Source organism: Elephas maximus, chromosome 6, assembly GCF_024166365.1.
Source record: "Elephas maximus indicus isolate mEleMax1 chromosome 6, mEleMax1 primary haplotype, whole genome shotgun sequence".
In the NCBI taxonomy this organism is placed as follows: Eukaryota; Metazoa; Chordata; class Mammalia; order Proboscidea; family Elephantidae; genus Elephas; species Elephas maximus.
Window position 1 is genome coordinate 139,878,919 of NC_064824.1, and position 17,001 is coordinate 139,895,919.

General features: G+C 49.4%; 1 protein-coding gene across 14 annotated transcripts in view; it reads left to right on the plus strand.

Annotated features, from left to right (window-relative positions):
* LRRFIP1 (LRR binding FLII interacting protein 1) overlaps positions 1-17,001 on the plus strand; it is a 156,807-nt gene that overhangs the window by 86,048 nt on the left and 53,758 nt on the right. For 8 of the 14 annotated variants that reach the window (XM_049888540.1, XM_049888529.1, XM_049888530.1 and 5 more), the window contains exon 2: positions 4,199-4,285. In XM_049888540.1, coding sequence (XP_049744497.1) covers positions 4,199-4,285 — 87 coding nt within the window. Of the gene's footprint in view, positions 1-4,198; positions 4,286-6,378; positions 6,404-12,178; positions 12,197-15,949; positions 15,998-17,001 lie in introns of all 14 variants that reach the window. The other 6 variants (XM_049888541.1, XM_049888531.1, XM_049888533.1 and 3 more) reach the window with 3 other exon arrangements.

The window sequence follows — 17,001 nt, forward strand, 5'->3', positions numbered from 1 at the left end:
GGGGGGCCTGGCGGTGTGGGCGGGGCGCCTTGGGGGGGCCTGGCGGTGTGGGCGGGGCGCCTTGGGGGGGGCCTGGCGGTGTGGGCGGGGCGCCTTGGGGGGGCCTGGCGGTGTGGGCGGGGCGCCTTGGGGGGGCCTGGCGGTGTGGACAGGGGCGCCTTGGGGGGGCCTGGCGGTGTGGGCGGGGCGCCTTGGGGGGGCCTGGCGGTGTGGACAGGGGCGCCTTGGGGGGGCCTGGCGGTGTGGACAGGGGCGCCTTGGAGGGGGGACCTGGCAGGTGCTGTTTGAGATGCAGTTGCCTTGGACTTGAGCTGACTCACGGTGACCCCGTGCACAATGAAGCAAGTGCGACCCAGTCCCGCGCCATCCCCGTGATCGATTGGGGGTCAGACCATTGTGATGCATAGGGTTTTTATTAGCTGATTTTTGGAAATAGGTCACCAGGCCTTTCTTCCTAGTCTTAGTCTGGAAACTCCACTAAAACACGTGCAGCATCGGAGCAACACACAAGCGTCCACTGACAAACGGGTGGGGGCTGTGCGTGAGGTGCATTGGCCGGGAATTGAACCCAGGTCTCCCTCGTGGAAGGCGAGAATCCTTCCACTGAACCATGAATTTGCGTTTGCATGTTGCCATGGTGGGCCACAAGCTATTTGGTGTTTTTTGTTCATTTAGTGGCTTGATTATATCAACTGTTCCCTTTAGTGAGGCCATAATGGTCATTTAGGAGGTTCAGATGACCCGTTGTGCTCTGTGCCTGGCTGTTTTGATGTTCTCGGCATGTTTTAGGATGCATTGTGTTGTTGGAAGTTTGTGTGGTTTTTCTGTTGGGCCTTTTATGGAAATTTACTCACAGGCTGGTGTCAAGGGTGATTCTGCCGATAAGAGTAGAGTTTTGAGCTCCTGAAGGCGGATATGAATAGACTCTGCACCAACTTAAATGTTGGCTCATGTATCCGTTGGTTCTTCGTTAGCCAGATTCTCAGAAGCAAGCATGATTGTCACCGCTTCCTGTATTATGGGGGCTTTGTTTTCCAGATATGAGTCACCAAAGAATCCTGAATGATGTGAGTGTTTTACGCTGCCAGTTGTGTTGAATTACAAACTTCTCTTCCCCATAAATTCTAAGTGGAAGGTTGATCAAAGCTGATCTGCCTTAGAGGTGGCAGTTTTTTGTGTATGTCCTCATAAGGGGTTTATGCTTTAACTTGGTTTGTTCATTTAGTCCCTTTATGACCCAAGCCCCGCATCCTTCAAATCAAGGGGTATAGTTTTTAGTCTTTGGATGCGGTTATCCTCCTGGACAGGACAGACATGTTGGGCTGAACAGTGAAGGTCAGAGGGGAACGCAGGCCGTGACGGGAGCCGTTTCCTGGGTGGAGGGCAGGCCCCACAGGACTAGTGGAATCACAGGGCATCTTTTTGGGGGCCTGCCAGTCTGGTGGGAGCCACCTGAGTGGGAGCCACCAGATGGCAGGCACTTCATACTCAGGCAGGTGGTCTCTTCTAGAATCTTTGCCCCAGTCTCAGGCCAGAGATAAACCAGGGGAGGGTGGGGGCTGGACAGGCAGGCCTGGAGAAGATGAAGGAAGGACTGTTGGTCATGTAGGTGCTTGGGCTTACCTCAGACCACAGAGATACTCACATCATGCCAGCAGTAATCATTTCAGACCTCACCTCCTCGCGTCCGTTAACCTCTTGCTGCATAGCAAATTACGACAAACGTAGCTGCTTAAAACAACAGATGTTTGCTGCCTCAGGGTTTCAGTGGGTCAGGAGTCCAGGCACTGCTTACCCGGGTCCTCTCCTCTGGGTATCACAAGGCCAGACTGTGGTCCTTTTTGGAGCTCGGGTTCTTCTTTAGGCTCACGTGGTTGTTGGCAGAATTCAGTTCCTTGCGGCTGTAAGACTGAGGTCCCCATTTTCCTGCTGGCTGTCAGCCAGGGGCAGCTCTCAGTTCCTAGAGGCCACCCACGTGGCCTTACCACATGGCCACCCCACCAGCCCCCTTATAACATGGCAGCTCACGTTTTCAAAGCCAGCGGGAGCATCTCTTGACATGTAGACCCCACCACACATACCTAACTAGGTCGTTCCCACCCAGCATAATCTATCTATCTTTTGATTAACCCAAAGTCAGCTGACCAGTGGTCCTAATTACACCTGCAAACCTCCCTTCACCTTTGCCATATAAGGCACCCTAATCACAGGGGTGACATCCCACCGCAGTCACAGGCCCTGCTTGTACTCATGAGGAGGGGGTTGCGTGGGACTTGTACACGGGAGTGGCAATCTCGGGGGTCACCTTAGAATTCTGCCCACCACGCTCCTCCTTCCCTCCGTCCCCCACTGGTGGCACCTTCCTTCTTCCAGCCCCTCTCCTCTTTATTATGTTCTCACTCCTTCATTCTCCCTCCATGCCCTCCCTTCTGTTCTCCCAGCCCCACTCCCTGTCCTTCCCACCTGAGCTCATGGACTAAGGCTGCCATGGGAACTCTTACCTGGTCTGTGCTGACTACGGAGCCAGAAGGCACCGAGCTTGGACTCACTGGAAGGGCTGGGAGGCAGGCTGCACTTGGTGTGAACTTGGTCGTTTTGCTCGCCATCAAACAGGCTGGAGGAGGTCAGTGTGTCAGGCCTTCAGTCCAGTGGCCCTTTCTGCCCCATCCCTTCTCTCCCCTTCCTGCCTGAGTTCCTGGACCTCTTTATAGACCCCAGGTGGCCCTTCACACAAGGTAGCATGGCCTAGAAACCTGAAAAGGGCAGCAAGGTTCCAAAGCCCTGACACAGTTGTGATTTTCCACTGAGCATACGACCTGGGCCTGCGGGGTTGTATGTTGGCCGTGGTAGGAGACGCAGCGCTGAGGCACTGGCCACATCACTGCACGTGCCCCACGGATCGTGCCAGAAGCCTGCTGGCAGTCTTGGAATGTCCTGCTTCAAGACTATCCAGGGAGCAATGACAAGTCTGAACACCGTGTCATTTACAGAACCTTCAGAGGGAAGGAGGTGGGCTTGTTGAGCATCAGGAAATCTGCGTCCTGGTACACTCATGCTAGTGACCTCCCAGGCCCCCTGTGAGTATCACATGAAGGACCGAGTGAGCAAGGGTCTGGGGAAGCCTGAACCAGTGCTCAAATGCCAGGCTTGGTTGGTCAGGCCTTTTAGATGTCCTCTCAGAGAATATGCCACAACTGCTACGAGTCAGGAGAGTGTTAAATGGAGGCCCATTTTGTAATGTAAGGAAGGACTCTGACATGGAGAACTGTTCGATGCTGATCTTAGTTGTCTTGAAAGTGGTTGGGCTGCCCAGCATTGCGAGTTTTGAAACAGAGGCTGAAGGCAGCAGGGCGTGGTAAGAAGGGGCTGGCCAGCCCTGGAAAGTGGGGTCAGAGTCTGTGCTCCCTGGCCCTGTGACCTCTCGGGCTCTTGCTTCCTGCTCAGCAAAGGCAGGGGCCGAACCAATGGCCCCACAGCCACGTGCAGCCCTGACACTCTGCTCTGTGCGTCCATCATAGCCACAGGTGGGCGGGTGATCTACAGCACAGGCATGCAGCCAGGCTGCCTGGGTTCCAAGACCAGCCTGCCACTTTGGGCCTGCGTGACTTTGGGCAAGTGACTCACCCTGTCTGTGCCTTAGTTCCGTCATTTAGAAACGGGGGACGGCGATAGTGTCTACCCAATACATGGCATACGGAGAGTAGTGCCTGTCATTGTTGATGTCAGTTGACATCGCATTGGCCCCGACTCATGGCGACCTTATGTATAACAGAATGGAACCTTGCCCAGTCCTGCACCATCTTCACAATCTTTGATATTCTTGAGCCCATTGTTGTGCCTACTGGTCCACTTATCTCATGAGGAATTTCCCTCATTTTTGCTGACCCTCTACGTTACCAACCATGACGTCCTTTTCTAGCAATTGGTCATTCCTAATGATGTGACCAAAGGAAGTGAGCCAGAGTCTCGCCATCCTCGCTTCTAAGGACCATTCTGGTTGTGTTTCCTCTAAGACCGAGTTGTTAAGGGCTGGATCCATGGTGGTGATGATTGTTACATAACTACTACTGCTGTTAGTGCAGATGACACTTGTAACTCTTCTGAGTCTGTGATTCTTTACTGTGCATTTAAACAACTCTGAACAAGACTTTCTTCCAAGGATAGTGTGGTTAACCCCATCTCTTCCTGTCTCTTCTAGGCGGAGGCCAGGCTTGCAGCGAAGCGTGCGGCCCGCGCAGAGGCTCGTGAGATCCGCATGAAGGAGTTAGAGCGGCAGCAGAAGGAGGTAAGGCTCTGAGGCCGCGCGTTCTTTCAACAGTGGTTTTTATTTTAGGCTCTGTGTGCAGATATGGAGGCACCTGTTGGCTGTGGACACACCTGTTCCCTGGATGTTACTCGTGGGCGGCACGCATCTGGGCATGTGATTTTTGTCCAAGGTCAAGCCAAGGAGAGCACATAGCCGAGATACCAGGCGTGCCTGTCCCAGGCACTTAGCCTGCAGCTCCCAGAACCAGCTTCCTGCACAGAGCCCCTTGCCGGCACAGCTCCCAGCTCAGCCTTCTGCTGAACGCAGCCAAGAGGTGCTGGGTCTGAACGTCATGAGCTGGCATCCGGATACTCTAAATCAAAATGTGAAACAAGAGCAGCTTATTACACTTTTTAAAACTGACAAAGGTGCTTTGTGTAAAAACAGCCCCGCCCGCCTGGGTTTTTTTATGGCTTTAATTAGGTTTCATGAAGCCTGAAGCCCTCCCTGTGTGACACGCAGAACAGAGTAAACCTGGGGGTGAAATAGCCACTGAGGAAGCCGCCCCCCAGGCAGGCAGGTAGCCCCTCAGGCGGGCAGGTAGCCCCCCAGGCGGGCAGGTAGCAGTAGTTGGCACACCTGCTGGTGCTGTCTGCTACTCATCTTTATCATCTGGATTGGAGTCAGAGGTCAGGTGTTACAGCGTGAGCGCTCCTTAATTCACAGAGCGGTGAGCTTCACCCTGACCTTGAAGATGACGTGTCAGATGAAGACAATTCTGTCTCAGTCCAGGTTCTCCTGTAAGCCATGCCCGACGGGCCTGAGGGGCCATCCACTGTCACTACCCCCTAAGGGGTTTCCTTATTCAGAAGGTTTGCAGTTGTTGGGTGGGACAGAGGTTGCCAGCTGCCTTTCCCAGGGTTGGCTTTCACGCACAGGCTCTTGTTTGACTTGCACGTTGTTGTCGTTGAGTTGGCTCCGACCCGTGGCCACATCATGTACGACAGAATGGAATGTTGCCCAGCCCTGGCCATCTTCATCATCACTGGTACCTTAGAGCCCATTGTTGCAGCCGCTGTGGGCATCCATCTCATGGAGGGTCTTCCTTGTTTTCGCTGACCCTCTATTTTACCAGACGTGATGTCCTTTTCTACTGAAATTTAAAAAGTTGAACCCATGTTGACAGCTTGGGAGATTTCAGTTAAAAACCAGCATTTCTCTTAAAACCATTGCAGATTCTGTCACACTCTCAATGAGGACCAAATGGGTCACCTTTCTCTTCCCTGCCTTTGACCACAGGGGTTGGGGGTAGGACCATGGACAGTCACTGGAAATGTGTAAACAGGGGTGGGGACATGGCCAGCCTCGAGTTTGGGGAAGAAAAGTCTTCCACGTGGTGGGAAGAATAGGTTGAGGATTACTGGAAACTCAGGCCCAAGAGATTAATGAAGAGAGTGGTTCCACAGCCCCAGTGAAAGGGGTGGCGGGACACCCATGCAGGCACAGCAGTGATAGGGACAGGAGGAGACACTGGTCCCTTAGAGGGGACCCATACACATTCCAGCTGTCATTGGGAAGTGACCCAAGCAAACGAGCAGCTGCGACAACAGCTTCAAGTGTATTTTTGGTGTTGTGCTGTGTGTACATGTGAATAAAGACTAAGCGAGTGTTTGAGATAACCACGTTTTCCCTCACTGTGAATATAAATGCACGTGTAAGTAGGCTCTAGCTTTTAGGACGTTTTGCCTCTATATTGACTTAGTATTTTACTTTTTTGGGCTTTCTTTTAATTTACTTCACTTAGAGGAGCACAGGTTTCGCCTTCTCCTGGTACCCTTTTCCCCCACCCATTTTAAAATTAGGAAGTAGATACTCCCAGATTTTCACATGAGTTATTTGAACTTTAGACTGAGCTGAAACTTCCAAAGGCCTGATGTTTAACAGGAAACACCTTCCCCTCCTCCCATCATCTCTGTCAGGGTGAGGTCAGGTTCTAATGGTGTCGGTGTCGGGATCAGAGCCTGAGTAACACATTTGCATAAACTCCAGGACGTGAACCGGGAGTGACCCTGGATGATCAGTCCAGAAGCAGGTTCAAGGAAATTTCCAGAGGGAAGTATTTGGACAGAGAGCTGGGAAAGAGGAGTAGATCTCAGTGTTCTGCAGGCCACTGTTACGTACCTGTCACCCCACCTTCCCATGGTCCTGATATTGATCCATTCTTGCACACTCAAAATCTGAATAAACAGTGAGTATTGGAGGCCACCTAATGGAATATTATTTTATTCTGAACTGGTTTCTCATAGATAGAGTTTTAAAGTGATAAACCCCCAATTGCTTTTTCAAACTGCCTGGTATTGATTTCTCCTCAGTGTGTTTCTGTTGGCTCAAGTCCACTGTACACAGGACCCTGCTGGCCCCCCACTGACTGTTTTAGAAGCCAGAATGACAGAGGGGCGTGGCAATGGTAAATCCAGTGGGTAGTGGCTTCTTAGTTTGGGTTCACAGCTTACAGAGTTGAGGTTGCTGCCTTCTCCAGGGCCAGGAGCCAGTGAGCGCTCCCCTCCACCCCCCCGCTTCATAATTATCACATGGACCCCTCACCCTCCGGGGGCTGCCGTAGTCCCCCATTCTTTCTTATTAAGGTTGTAAGGGTTTGTATGAAGAACTTCCCAGAATGTTTGGTTGATCTGCCAGGTTTTGGCACAGTTGATTGAATTGCAGCTCACCCACCCCCGGTCCTGGTAGTCTTTCCCAGGACACATGGCTGCCTTCTTAGGCTCTGCTGTTGGAGCTGAACTGGTGGACTCAGAGGAAGTCGATGGCGGGGGGCCTGTAAGCGGGTCCTTCTGGTTTTCATGATGTTATTGGTCATCATTTTATCACTTTTCTCACATTTAAGAGAAATTTACTTTCACCAAGAATGCAAATATAAACTTTGACAAAACCGATACAGAAATGAATTGGTATATCATATGTACATACATACATACCTTTCACATTTCACGTTTAGACAAAATGTATTCTATCGTTAATTGTCCAGTGGTTAAGAGTTCAGCTGCTAAACAAAAGGTCGGTAGTTCAAATCTACCATCCGCTCCTTGGAAACCCTATAGGATAGTTCTACTCTGTCCTGTAGGGTCTCTATGACTCAGAATCCACTTGACGGCAGTGGGTTTGCTTTTCGTTTATCCTTAATTATGGGCAGGATTGATTTACGTATGCCTGTGACATTGTAAATAGCTCAGCACTCAACAAAGTTCTTTGGCAAAAGTTCTTTATCTAGAAAGAAAAACATTAGGAGGAATTAAGCCAAGAAGCCAGCTACGTGAATGGCCTCCTTTAAGGGGCACAGCATCCCTCTCTTCCTTTGAGTCAAACTTATTTTAGCTTCTCTGTTTTATTTTAATTCTACAACATAAGAGTAATCTGTTGCAGAGCTTCGGCAATTTCAGAGCCCTGGTGGCACAGTGGTTAAAGCACTCAGCTGCAGAGCAAAAGGATGGCAGTTTGAGCCCACCAGCTGCTCTGAGGGAGAAAGACATGGCAGTCTGCTTCTATAAAGAGGACAGCGTTGGAAACCCCGTGGGGCAGTTCTCCTCTGTCCTATAGGGTCGCTGTGGGTTGGAATCATCTCAGTGGATATGGGTTTGGTTGGGTTTTTCTTATTCCAAGCTGCAAAAAATCATTGCCGTCTGTGATGGTTAATGTCGTGTGTCCACGCAGCAAGGCTCTGGTGCCCTATCGTTTGGTCCAGTGGCAGCCTGGATGTTGCTCTGAAGCTGTTTACCTGTGATTAATTTAAATCCTTTGGCCTTCAGTGAAGCAGTTCACCTTCCACGGTATGAGTGGGCCTCGTCCAATCAGTTAAAGGCCCTAAGAGAAAAAACTGAGCTTTGGTAAAAGAGGCTTCTGTTTCAGGACTAGAAATGGACAAGATTGCTGGGATTCCCAGGCTGCTGCCTAACCTGCAGATGTTGGGACTTGCCAGTCCCCACAGTCTCGTGAGCCAATTCCTCAAAATAATTCTCTCTCTTTTCCCTTCGCCCCCATATATATATATATATCGTGATTGGTTCTGTTTCTCTAGAGAGTTGACCAGATGCTATCTGAAGATAGCAAGCTTTCAGCCTTGGCCATTAAAGTTGGTATAAAAAAATGGTGGCTGGGGGTTGGTCCCCTCCACCAGACATGGTGGGTGCTGGAGGCCTTGGCCAGTTCTCATCATCCTCACAGAGCCCCGGGAAGCCCACTGAACCACCTGACTTCACAAACAGAAGAAGGAGGTGGCCAGGACTGCCGTGGGGCCCCTGGATGGCTGAGTGAGGCTCAGAACCTGGCCTGCACGTTCCCAGGTCCACATCTGCAACAGCACTGCCCTCTGGGTACCTGCTAAGAGTGTGCACTGTCAGAGAATAAGGCAGCCAGAAAGGTGGATTAAAGATGCCACAATTGGCCCTCCTTGCCATACTCACAACTGTCCTTTGGCAGGTAAATCCCATTAGAACTTTGAAACTCTTCATTACAACAGTACGTTCCACCTTCACTGTAAAGACATCTGAAGGGCTCATGGTGATGAAAACGTCCTGCCTCCCACAGGCTCCATGGAGCGTCTCACGGGAACACACTTGGGTAATTTGGGTCTGGACTCCCCTCCCTGCATTCAGCTACACACAGAGGTGCCTCCAGACACTGGGGCGGCGTTTAGGTAAGGTGAGCGTTGGCCACCCTGGGTTTGTGTTAGAGAACCAGGAGGAAAACTCAGCCCCACTTGTAAGGAAGTGGCAAATGTATTTAAAGTGTATCTTATGTTGATAGTTCGGATCCCTGCTGTCCCGGCATTACAGCAGCTTTTGTGTTCATACCCTCACTCCTGTGATTTCCCTGGAGGCAGCCAGAAAGTGAAGTGTTTCCCACCCAGGGTCAGGTCTTGTGACTCATGACCCGGCCCCAGGCTGAGAATGACCAGTGTGTGGAAGGACAGCACGGAGGGCAGGGCGTGTCAGGACGGAAGCACCGGAAACTCTCAGGGTTGAGCAGTGGGGACGCTGAGTTAAGGCAGCCCTAACTTAGGAAAGCCATGTTTTCTCAATGCCAAGGACAAACACTCCAGGCAGAACCTTGTGAGAAGCTCACCCCCTCCAGATCAAGGAGGGGGGTTCAGGGTGGACGGTGGAAGGGGGCGGTGCACTGGCTGTGGAGCCCTGGTTTATTGATCTCGTTAGCCCAACAGCTGCACCCGTTTATAGACTGCAGCTTTGCTGTCCTAACTTTTGGGTCTTTGAAACACGAGAGTGATGCTATTTGTTTCTTCAGAAAAGGATTTGAAAGATTTTTAAATGGAAAGTGTATCTATTTTATTACCAGTGAAAGAGAATGGGATGGGGGTGGCGTGGACACTGATGGAGCCCCATCCTGTCTCAGCCTAAGCTTGGGTACCTTCACATACAGCCTGTGACGGGGACCGTCCCACATTTGATAGGCGAGGAAAACAGGCCTTAGATCTGACAGTGTTTCCTGCAGCTCGTGACACGGCCGAGCCAAGATTTAGCACTAGATTTAGCTGACTGTAAAGCTTGTTTTCGGAAACCCTGGTGGCGTAGTGGTTAAATGCTACACCTGCTAACCAGGAGGTCAGCAGTTCGAATCCACCAGGCGCTCCTTGGAAACTCTATGGGGCAGTTCTACTGTATCCTGTAGTGTCGCTATGAGTTGGAATCGACTCGACGGGAGTGGGTTTTTTTTTTTTTTTTAAAGCTTGTTTTCTTCCCAGTACCCTTCTCTGCCTCACAGTCAAATAACGTAGTCAACAGTAAAAACAAACCAAAAAAAGCAAAGCATGGAATTAAAGTTAGCTTTTGTGAGCCTGCTGGAGCCCACCGCAGAGGGGGTGTAATGATCCACGTGACCCCAGTCTTCACAGAAATGGGAGCATACCTGGAAAAACAAATAGTATCTATTATAGTGTTAAACAGGGAGTCCCTGGGCGGTGCAGAAGAAACGCCTGGCAATCTGCTTCCAAAAGGTCACAGCCTTGAAAACCCTGTGGGGCCGCTCCGCCCTGCGCCCGTGGGGCCGCTCCGCCCTGCACCCGTGGGGCCGCCACCTGCTCTGCACCCGTGGGGCCGCCACCTGCTCTGCACACGTGGGGCCGCCACCTGCTGTGCTCAACAGCAGCAGTAACAGTGCAGTACTAAACACCAAAAGAGGTGATTTTGTTAGCAAGAATTTTACAGAAAACACAGACGCAGTTGCTGTTCGTGTTGCCATTTCTTGGTCTGACCCAAATCAAGGGAATGTGCACGTGTGTACACGCGTGTGTTTGCACATACATGTAGAGGGAAGAGTGAGAGGAGGTAATGGCTGAGCTTCCAGTTGCAGAGAGGCTCTTTGCAGGTCTGGGAACGCACACGGGGAGCACACCCCTCCACTCCTCACCACCCGCCCCGGCCTCGGGTCTGGCTATTATTAGACCAGCTCTCCCAGTTGGAGGTTATTTAATCCCATAGCCTGAGGCAGTGGCATTTCAACTTGTTGATTAAGTAGAAATTAATATGCCCTGGAAGACCCATGTCTAACTAGTCAGGTCAACATTTTGGTGTAAAAATTGAGAGCTGTGACCCCTGTTCCCATCATCATTGGCAACCATCCCAACTCACACAGGTTTGGCTCTGAGCAGGAGACCCAGACCTGCTGTATGCCGAATGTCCCCGGGAGCTCCGAGAACAGGAAGCTGGGTTTGGGGACTGCAGGGGCGGGTTGCCAGTGCAGCCACTTCAGGGACTGGGATCCCCCAAGGAGAGCCTGAGGAGTGAGCAGAAAGGAGGGCCAGGGAAGGAGTCCAGAGCCACCAGTATTTGTCATCAAGGTGTGTCACATCAGCTGTGTCTCCAAGCCCAGCAGAGCCTGGGGATAGGGGTAGTGAGCTGGCTGCTGGTTTACTCAGACCCCCCAGGCCAGCCCCAGCCCTGGCCCCTCCACAGCAGCCCATGGAGCCCTCTGTAGTGGTGGTCCTCATGCTAGCCATGCTCTGGGGGCTGTTTAAAAGGTTTATAATGGACTTACTAGGGAAGAATGTATGTATTCTGTGGGAAATCCACGTGAACCTTGAACTTCACAGGTGAACCTGCACCAACAGGGGAAAGTGGTGATGAGATGATCAGTGTGCCTCTCTGCACTGTTGTCAATCATGAGGTTGATTCTAGTCACCTGGGCTCACCTTTGCTGCTCTGGCAGGGCCTCGAACAGTACCTGACATAATACGTGGTTTCTTGAATGAATGAGCGATATCTCACTCTTAATGATTACTACAAAAGTAGAATAAACCTGCGAAGCAAACTAATATGTCAAGCTATGATAACAAGCCATGTTTTTGGTTTTTTTGAAGTATTTCAGTTAGAGTCTAGCGATCACTCTATTTAGCTGGAATTTTCCTGGTGTGCAGTTTGTATCTGCACAATTCAGAACGTCAAAGCATCTTTATCATGTATGAACTTGATCTGTTGACTTTGCAATTAAGTTTCTGCATTTTTTGACTGAAGCTTTATCAGTATGAAAAGGAATTTTGAAATTGAGGGTGAAGGAGTACTTTTTTCCTCTGATGTCACTGGAAGGTTACACAGACGTTTGCATTAGGGTGATAGAGGTTCTGGTACAGAGCCACGGGGTACACCCACGATTCTGCAGTCTATCTGAAATAGACTATGGGATAAGTGATGAAATTACTAAGTCTTTCGGTGGGGGGGTTAAAAGGGTTTTTTGGGTTCATATTTTACAAGTATCCACTGTTTGTTTTTTTTCTCTCTCAATATGATTCTTTTATTCACATTTCTAGGTATTTCTAGGTATTTACAGGACCTGTCTTTCTGATGTTTCTGGCTCCTTAATTGGATTTTGTTTCTTTCCCTCTTTTTCTTTTGCCCTTCTCTGTAGATCTATCAGGTTCAAAAGGTAGGCTGTTTCTTATTTACTTCCAATTTGCATGCACAGTTTTTCTTTGCCAAGGGCCTGGCCACCTTTCAGAAATAACGCTTTGCGCTGAAGACGCACAGAAGTTCTTACTGCTTGTCTTACCGCTTGGTTTATGAGTGTGTTTGAACTTGTACGCTTAGGTCCCCCACGTACACACCCGTGGAGAGCAACCATTGAACACATTTCTATGTCCCTAGTGTTTTTCTCATCTGTTTTCGTCAAGAAATTAGGAAAATTGTTTCTTTCAAAAAAAAAAAAAAAAAAAACCCTAGTGCTAAGACAAAAATCACGTTTCAAAATTTGGGAACCCTTTTCAAATCAGATATTTAAAGAGAAAGATTATCTTCCCAGCTAATTTTATTAGAAAACTTTAAAAATATCACTGCAAAGCACCATGCACTGAGAGATTATTACATACTGATTTAAAAATCTGAGTAAAAAGGAAAAGTGATGATGTAACAATGAAATCCACCAGCTCAAAATTTAGCTGTCCTCCCTCCCTGCTATTCGGAATATTGTAGACGAGCACGCATTTCTGCGTCCTAGCATTTGGTAGAAGTGGCTGAGGTTTCGAATAAATACACCGAGCAGGCCAGGCAGAGAAATAGAGAGGAACACAAGCGATCAGTGACTCACGCTTCGGAATAATGAAGCAGGCAGCACGCGGACCCTGGGGAATTTGTGGACTACAACGAGTCTTCACTAAGTGAACTGAGTTCGTTGTTTATGACATTTATAATTGTTCCTCAAATACATTTCTTTAGTTACTAGATGGAGTTCCTGGGTGGCTCAAATGCTTAAGTGCTCGACTGCTAGCCAAAAGGTGGGTGGTTCGAACCTACCCAGCGGCACTGCAGAAGACAGGCCTGGTGGCCTGCTTCGGAGAGGTCCCAGCCTTGAGAACCCTACTGGGCAGTTCTGCGCTGCACACGTGGGTTGCCACGAGTCGGAGCCAACCTGATGGCAACTAAGAACAGTTTCTAGATAAAGAACGATATTTTTCTTCTTAGAGCAGCTAAGAAAATCAAAATCGGATGGCTTAATTTCAGAGACTCAGACAGGCATCCCTTTAACACACGATCTGTGCACTTTAAAAGTCTGTCGAGATGGATTTCTCGACTAGCTGCAGCTCCAGATTGCCTCCTCCTCCGGCCCTCTTAAAGGACCCCTGGTGGTGCAGTGGTTAAGCACTCAGGTGCCGACCGAGGAGAAAGACGGGGCAGGCTGCTTTCGTAAAGATTACGGCCTTGGAAACCCTATGGGGTGGCTCTACTCTGTCCTGGAGGGTCGCTGTGAGTCGGGACTCGACGGCAGTGGGCTGGTTTTTGATTTACCTGCTCTCTTCTCTCTGTACAACCCTAAATAACCTGAAGAGTGCAAAGGAATCAGCTAGGTAGGTGCCAAAATCTATTCGTGCCACACTAGTTTTTCTAGGGTCCGTGTGTTGAACTGTACACTGAAAATAGAGTTCCATGTCTTCTGTAGCCTGGTTGAGCATTGGACCGGGGAAAGGCAAGGCCGGCTGCCCTGGCTGTAACCAACAGTGCCAGACTCTGTGATCTAATACCATGGAAGGGTCGCTCTGTCTGTTCATTTCCACTTGGGTTCGTGCCTTTCCTGTTCCAGGTGACTCGTTATTTTCTATTAACTCACCAGCAAGACATTTTTAGAATTTTTGCCAGAATGTTCATTTGTATACAAAGTGGAAGCAGACAAAGCTCCCAAGTCCTCCGTGGCCAAGCAGGTACACATTTCTGTAGTAAAGGTGCGTCCCAGGTACGGGCAGGCTTTCCTTATCACCGAGGCCTGAGGAAAGGAAACGGAGACAGTAAATACCCTCTCCTGGCCAGTTTGGCTGCTTCTCGGAATGGTTTCTCTTCTCCTGGATTAAGGCTTTTTCTGCAAGTCAAGCACCTTTCACAGTAGCCTGGCTCTTGCTTCTTTGCATGACTCACCTGCTAATCACAGTGGTTTACCTTGGAAATCTTTTCTCTGTTTCTGGAGTTTGCTGTGCTGGTGCCACTAGCTAACACCGGGGCTGCTTGTTCCCTGCACTTGCTATTCCTAGCAGCGTTGTCCCCCAGGAATGACGAGGAAATGTAGCTAGAGTTACAGCACCTATTAATAAAGTCACCTCGAAACTGGAGGGAAGGTTTTGAGTACTGGTCCTTATTTTTATCATGAAAAGAGCAATAGATAGCGTGCAGTGTTTGATGTAGGTATAGAATGTGGCGGAAAGGCAAATATGAAAATAGAAAAACTGTTAACACAGACTTCTTTTGGAATTTAAATAATTTGATGGGGCATTTATATAGACCCCTTCCTTTTGCAGACTGTATTTTCCTTCTTTGTCATTAAGCCATGAGAGAAGGAGGGATGATGACATCCCGTTTTATAGGTGAAAAACCTGAACTTTGACAGTGAGGGTTAGGCTGGTGTTAAATGAATTGGGATTGATAGAAAGCAGGACAGCTTGGAAGCTCTTGCATTCTGCCGAAGCTAAAGTTAAAACATGACTTTGGGAAATGTTTGCCTTTATTTCCTTTCTGAATTTATATTCTAAGGAAAGCAACTTAGAGGAAAAGATTTGGCTGCTGCACATTTTATATTAGAGCCTGTCTTCCCTGAATTTTGAAAACACTGTTAAATTCTCCCCCTACTCTTTCCTCTTCCAGGCCTCTGCTTACCAGCATCTCTCAGAGAAAGGCCTGCGACCATGTTAGGGCAGTGTGTTCTAAATTTGGCCGTCCTTCCAAATCAACTGAGACGAAAACCACACGGAACCAAACACCGCCTGTTTTGGCTGTTGGGACACAGTTTCCAAAGCTGTTGTGTACCTCCAGCACCCAGCTTTTTTCCTTTCGATTATAAGATCCTTAATGTCAAAGAGAAAATCACACCTGTGTTGTATGAGAGGGAGGTCTGGTCAGCTGTTCCTTGCTTTTCTTACTGGAAATTGAGGGAAACGTGAGAAGAGCAGATCCTCGTTATTCGAGGTTCTAACCTGGGTTCCCACCTAATTTTGGAGTAGTAACAGTAAGGGCCACTCCAAGCCTCCTTATTTCATTCTCTGGCGCCATCGTGATGTGGACTAGTCAGGGGAAAACATGGAGGTGTCAGATCCAGGGAACTCTGAACATAACCGGCCACTCTGCATGTATTTCTTCACAGTGCAGAGACCTCTTCTGCCAGCTGCCCAGTCACCTTTCCATCAGCATCTATAAAGATGTCCCAAGGATTTTCTCACGTGCCCACATGTAGAACAGAGGTCAGAGAGCTGAGATCAGCGAGCTGGAAACCTAGAGACCGTTACACAGTTTCTCCCCGTCTCCTCTAGGTTTTTCCATCCCAGTTTTAGCTCCTTGGGAATGGCTCTCAGCTTGCTTCTCTTGAACAGCGCTTTTTCCTCCGGTGTGTTTTGAGGGTATGAACAGCTTGGCAGAGGGGCTTGAAATGCTGCTGGTCTAAGTTTAGATCTCTGGTCCCCACTACCTCCTCCCCACGGGAATGCTTTTGTCCTGCCTCTCTCAGTTTGCGGGGGCGGGGGGGTCTCCCAAACCCCCAGGCCTGCTAGGGCGGCGGCTTCCTCCCTCAGCAGAACCCGGAACGCGTGACTGCTGCTTTGCCTTGGCCTGTCCCTCACTGTGGGGCTGTGGAAGTGCATGTCAGAAGAGCTTCTTACCCAGTCACCATTTCACTTCTTGCCTAATCTTCTCTCCCTTCTGTCTATAGAAATATTATGGGCTGGATACAAAATGGGGTGACATCGAGCAGTGGATGGTAGGCCTCGAATACGATTTAAAACTTTTAAATGGTTTATAATTTAATTCCAATGCACTTTAATTACATAGCTATCTTTCTCTTGCGTGGTAATGTAATACTGAGATTTTTCTTCTGGGGATTTCTGCATCTGATTTCTGATTGTTTACATCTCTGTATGAAGCTTGGTTAGTGACAGTCCTGGTCTGGCCTTTTTTTTCTTGCCTGGGTGGTGCAAACGGTTTGTGCTCAAGGTTGGCAGTCCAAACCCACCCAGCAGCACTGCGGAACAAAGGCCTGGCAACCTGCTTCCCTAAAGATTATAGCCAAGAAAACCCTGCGGAGCAGTTCTACTGTGTAACACATAGGGTTGCCGTGAGTCAGAATTGACCCAATGGCAATAGGCTTGGATTTCGGTTTAGTGGAAGCTGACTCCTGGAGCCTGCTGGCCAGCAGAGTTTGTGGGGCCCCTGCTACCACCAAAAAAACAAAAAAAAATACCCGTTGTCATCGAGTTGATTCCAACTCATAGCAAACCTATAGGACAGAGTAGAGCTGCTCCATAGAGTTTCCAAGGAGCACCTGGTGGATTTGAACTGCCGACCTTTTGGTTAGCAGCTGTAGCTCTTAACCACTGCTCCACCAGGGTTTTCCCTACTACCACAGCCTCCCTGATTTCCCCGGGCACAAGACTTTCCTATAGGGGGCACTTAGGCTGAGCTCGTGCTCCCGGCATGAGAACTTTCCAGAAATACAATCACACCTCTTGCCAAGTTCTCGTTGGAACCCAAAAGTGGCATTGTGCTCTGTTTCCTTCATTCATGACTGCCACCACCGGTCCCGTCACCTCCTTCCGGCCTTGATACGCCCTCCCTGTTTACCTTGATACACCCTCTGTTCCCCACCTCACCCACTGTGACCCCTGAAGCCCCATTTGTGATGAGGAAACACCTTTACCTTCTCAGCCGGTCTCCTGAAACATCCCCTCTTGCTTTTTAATTGAGAACTGGTTCACTTCTCATGAT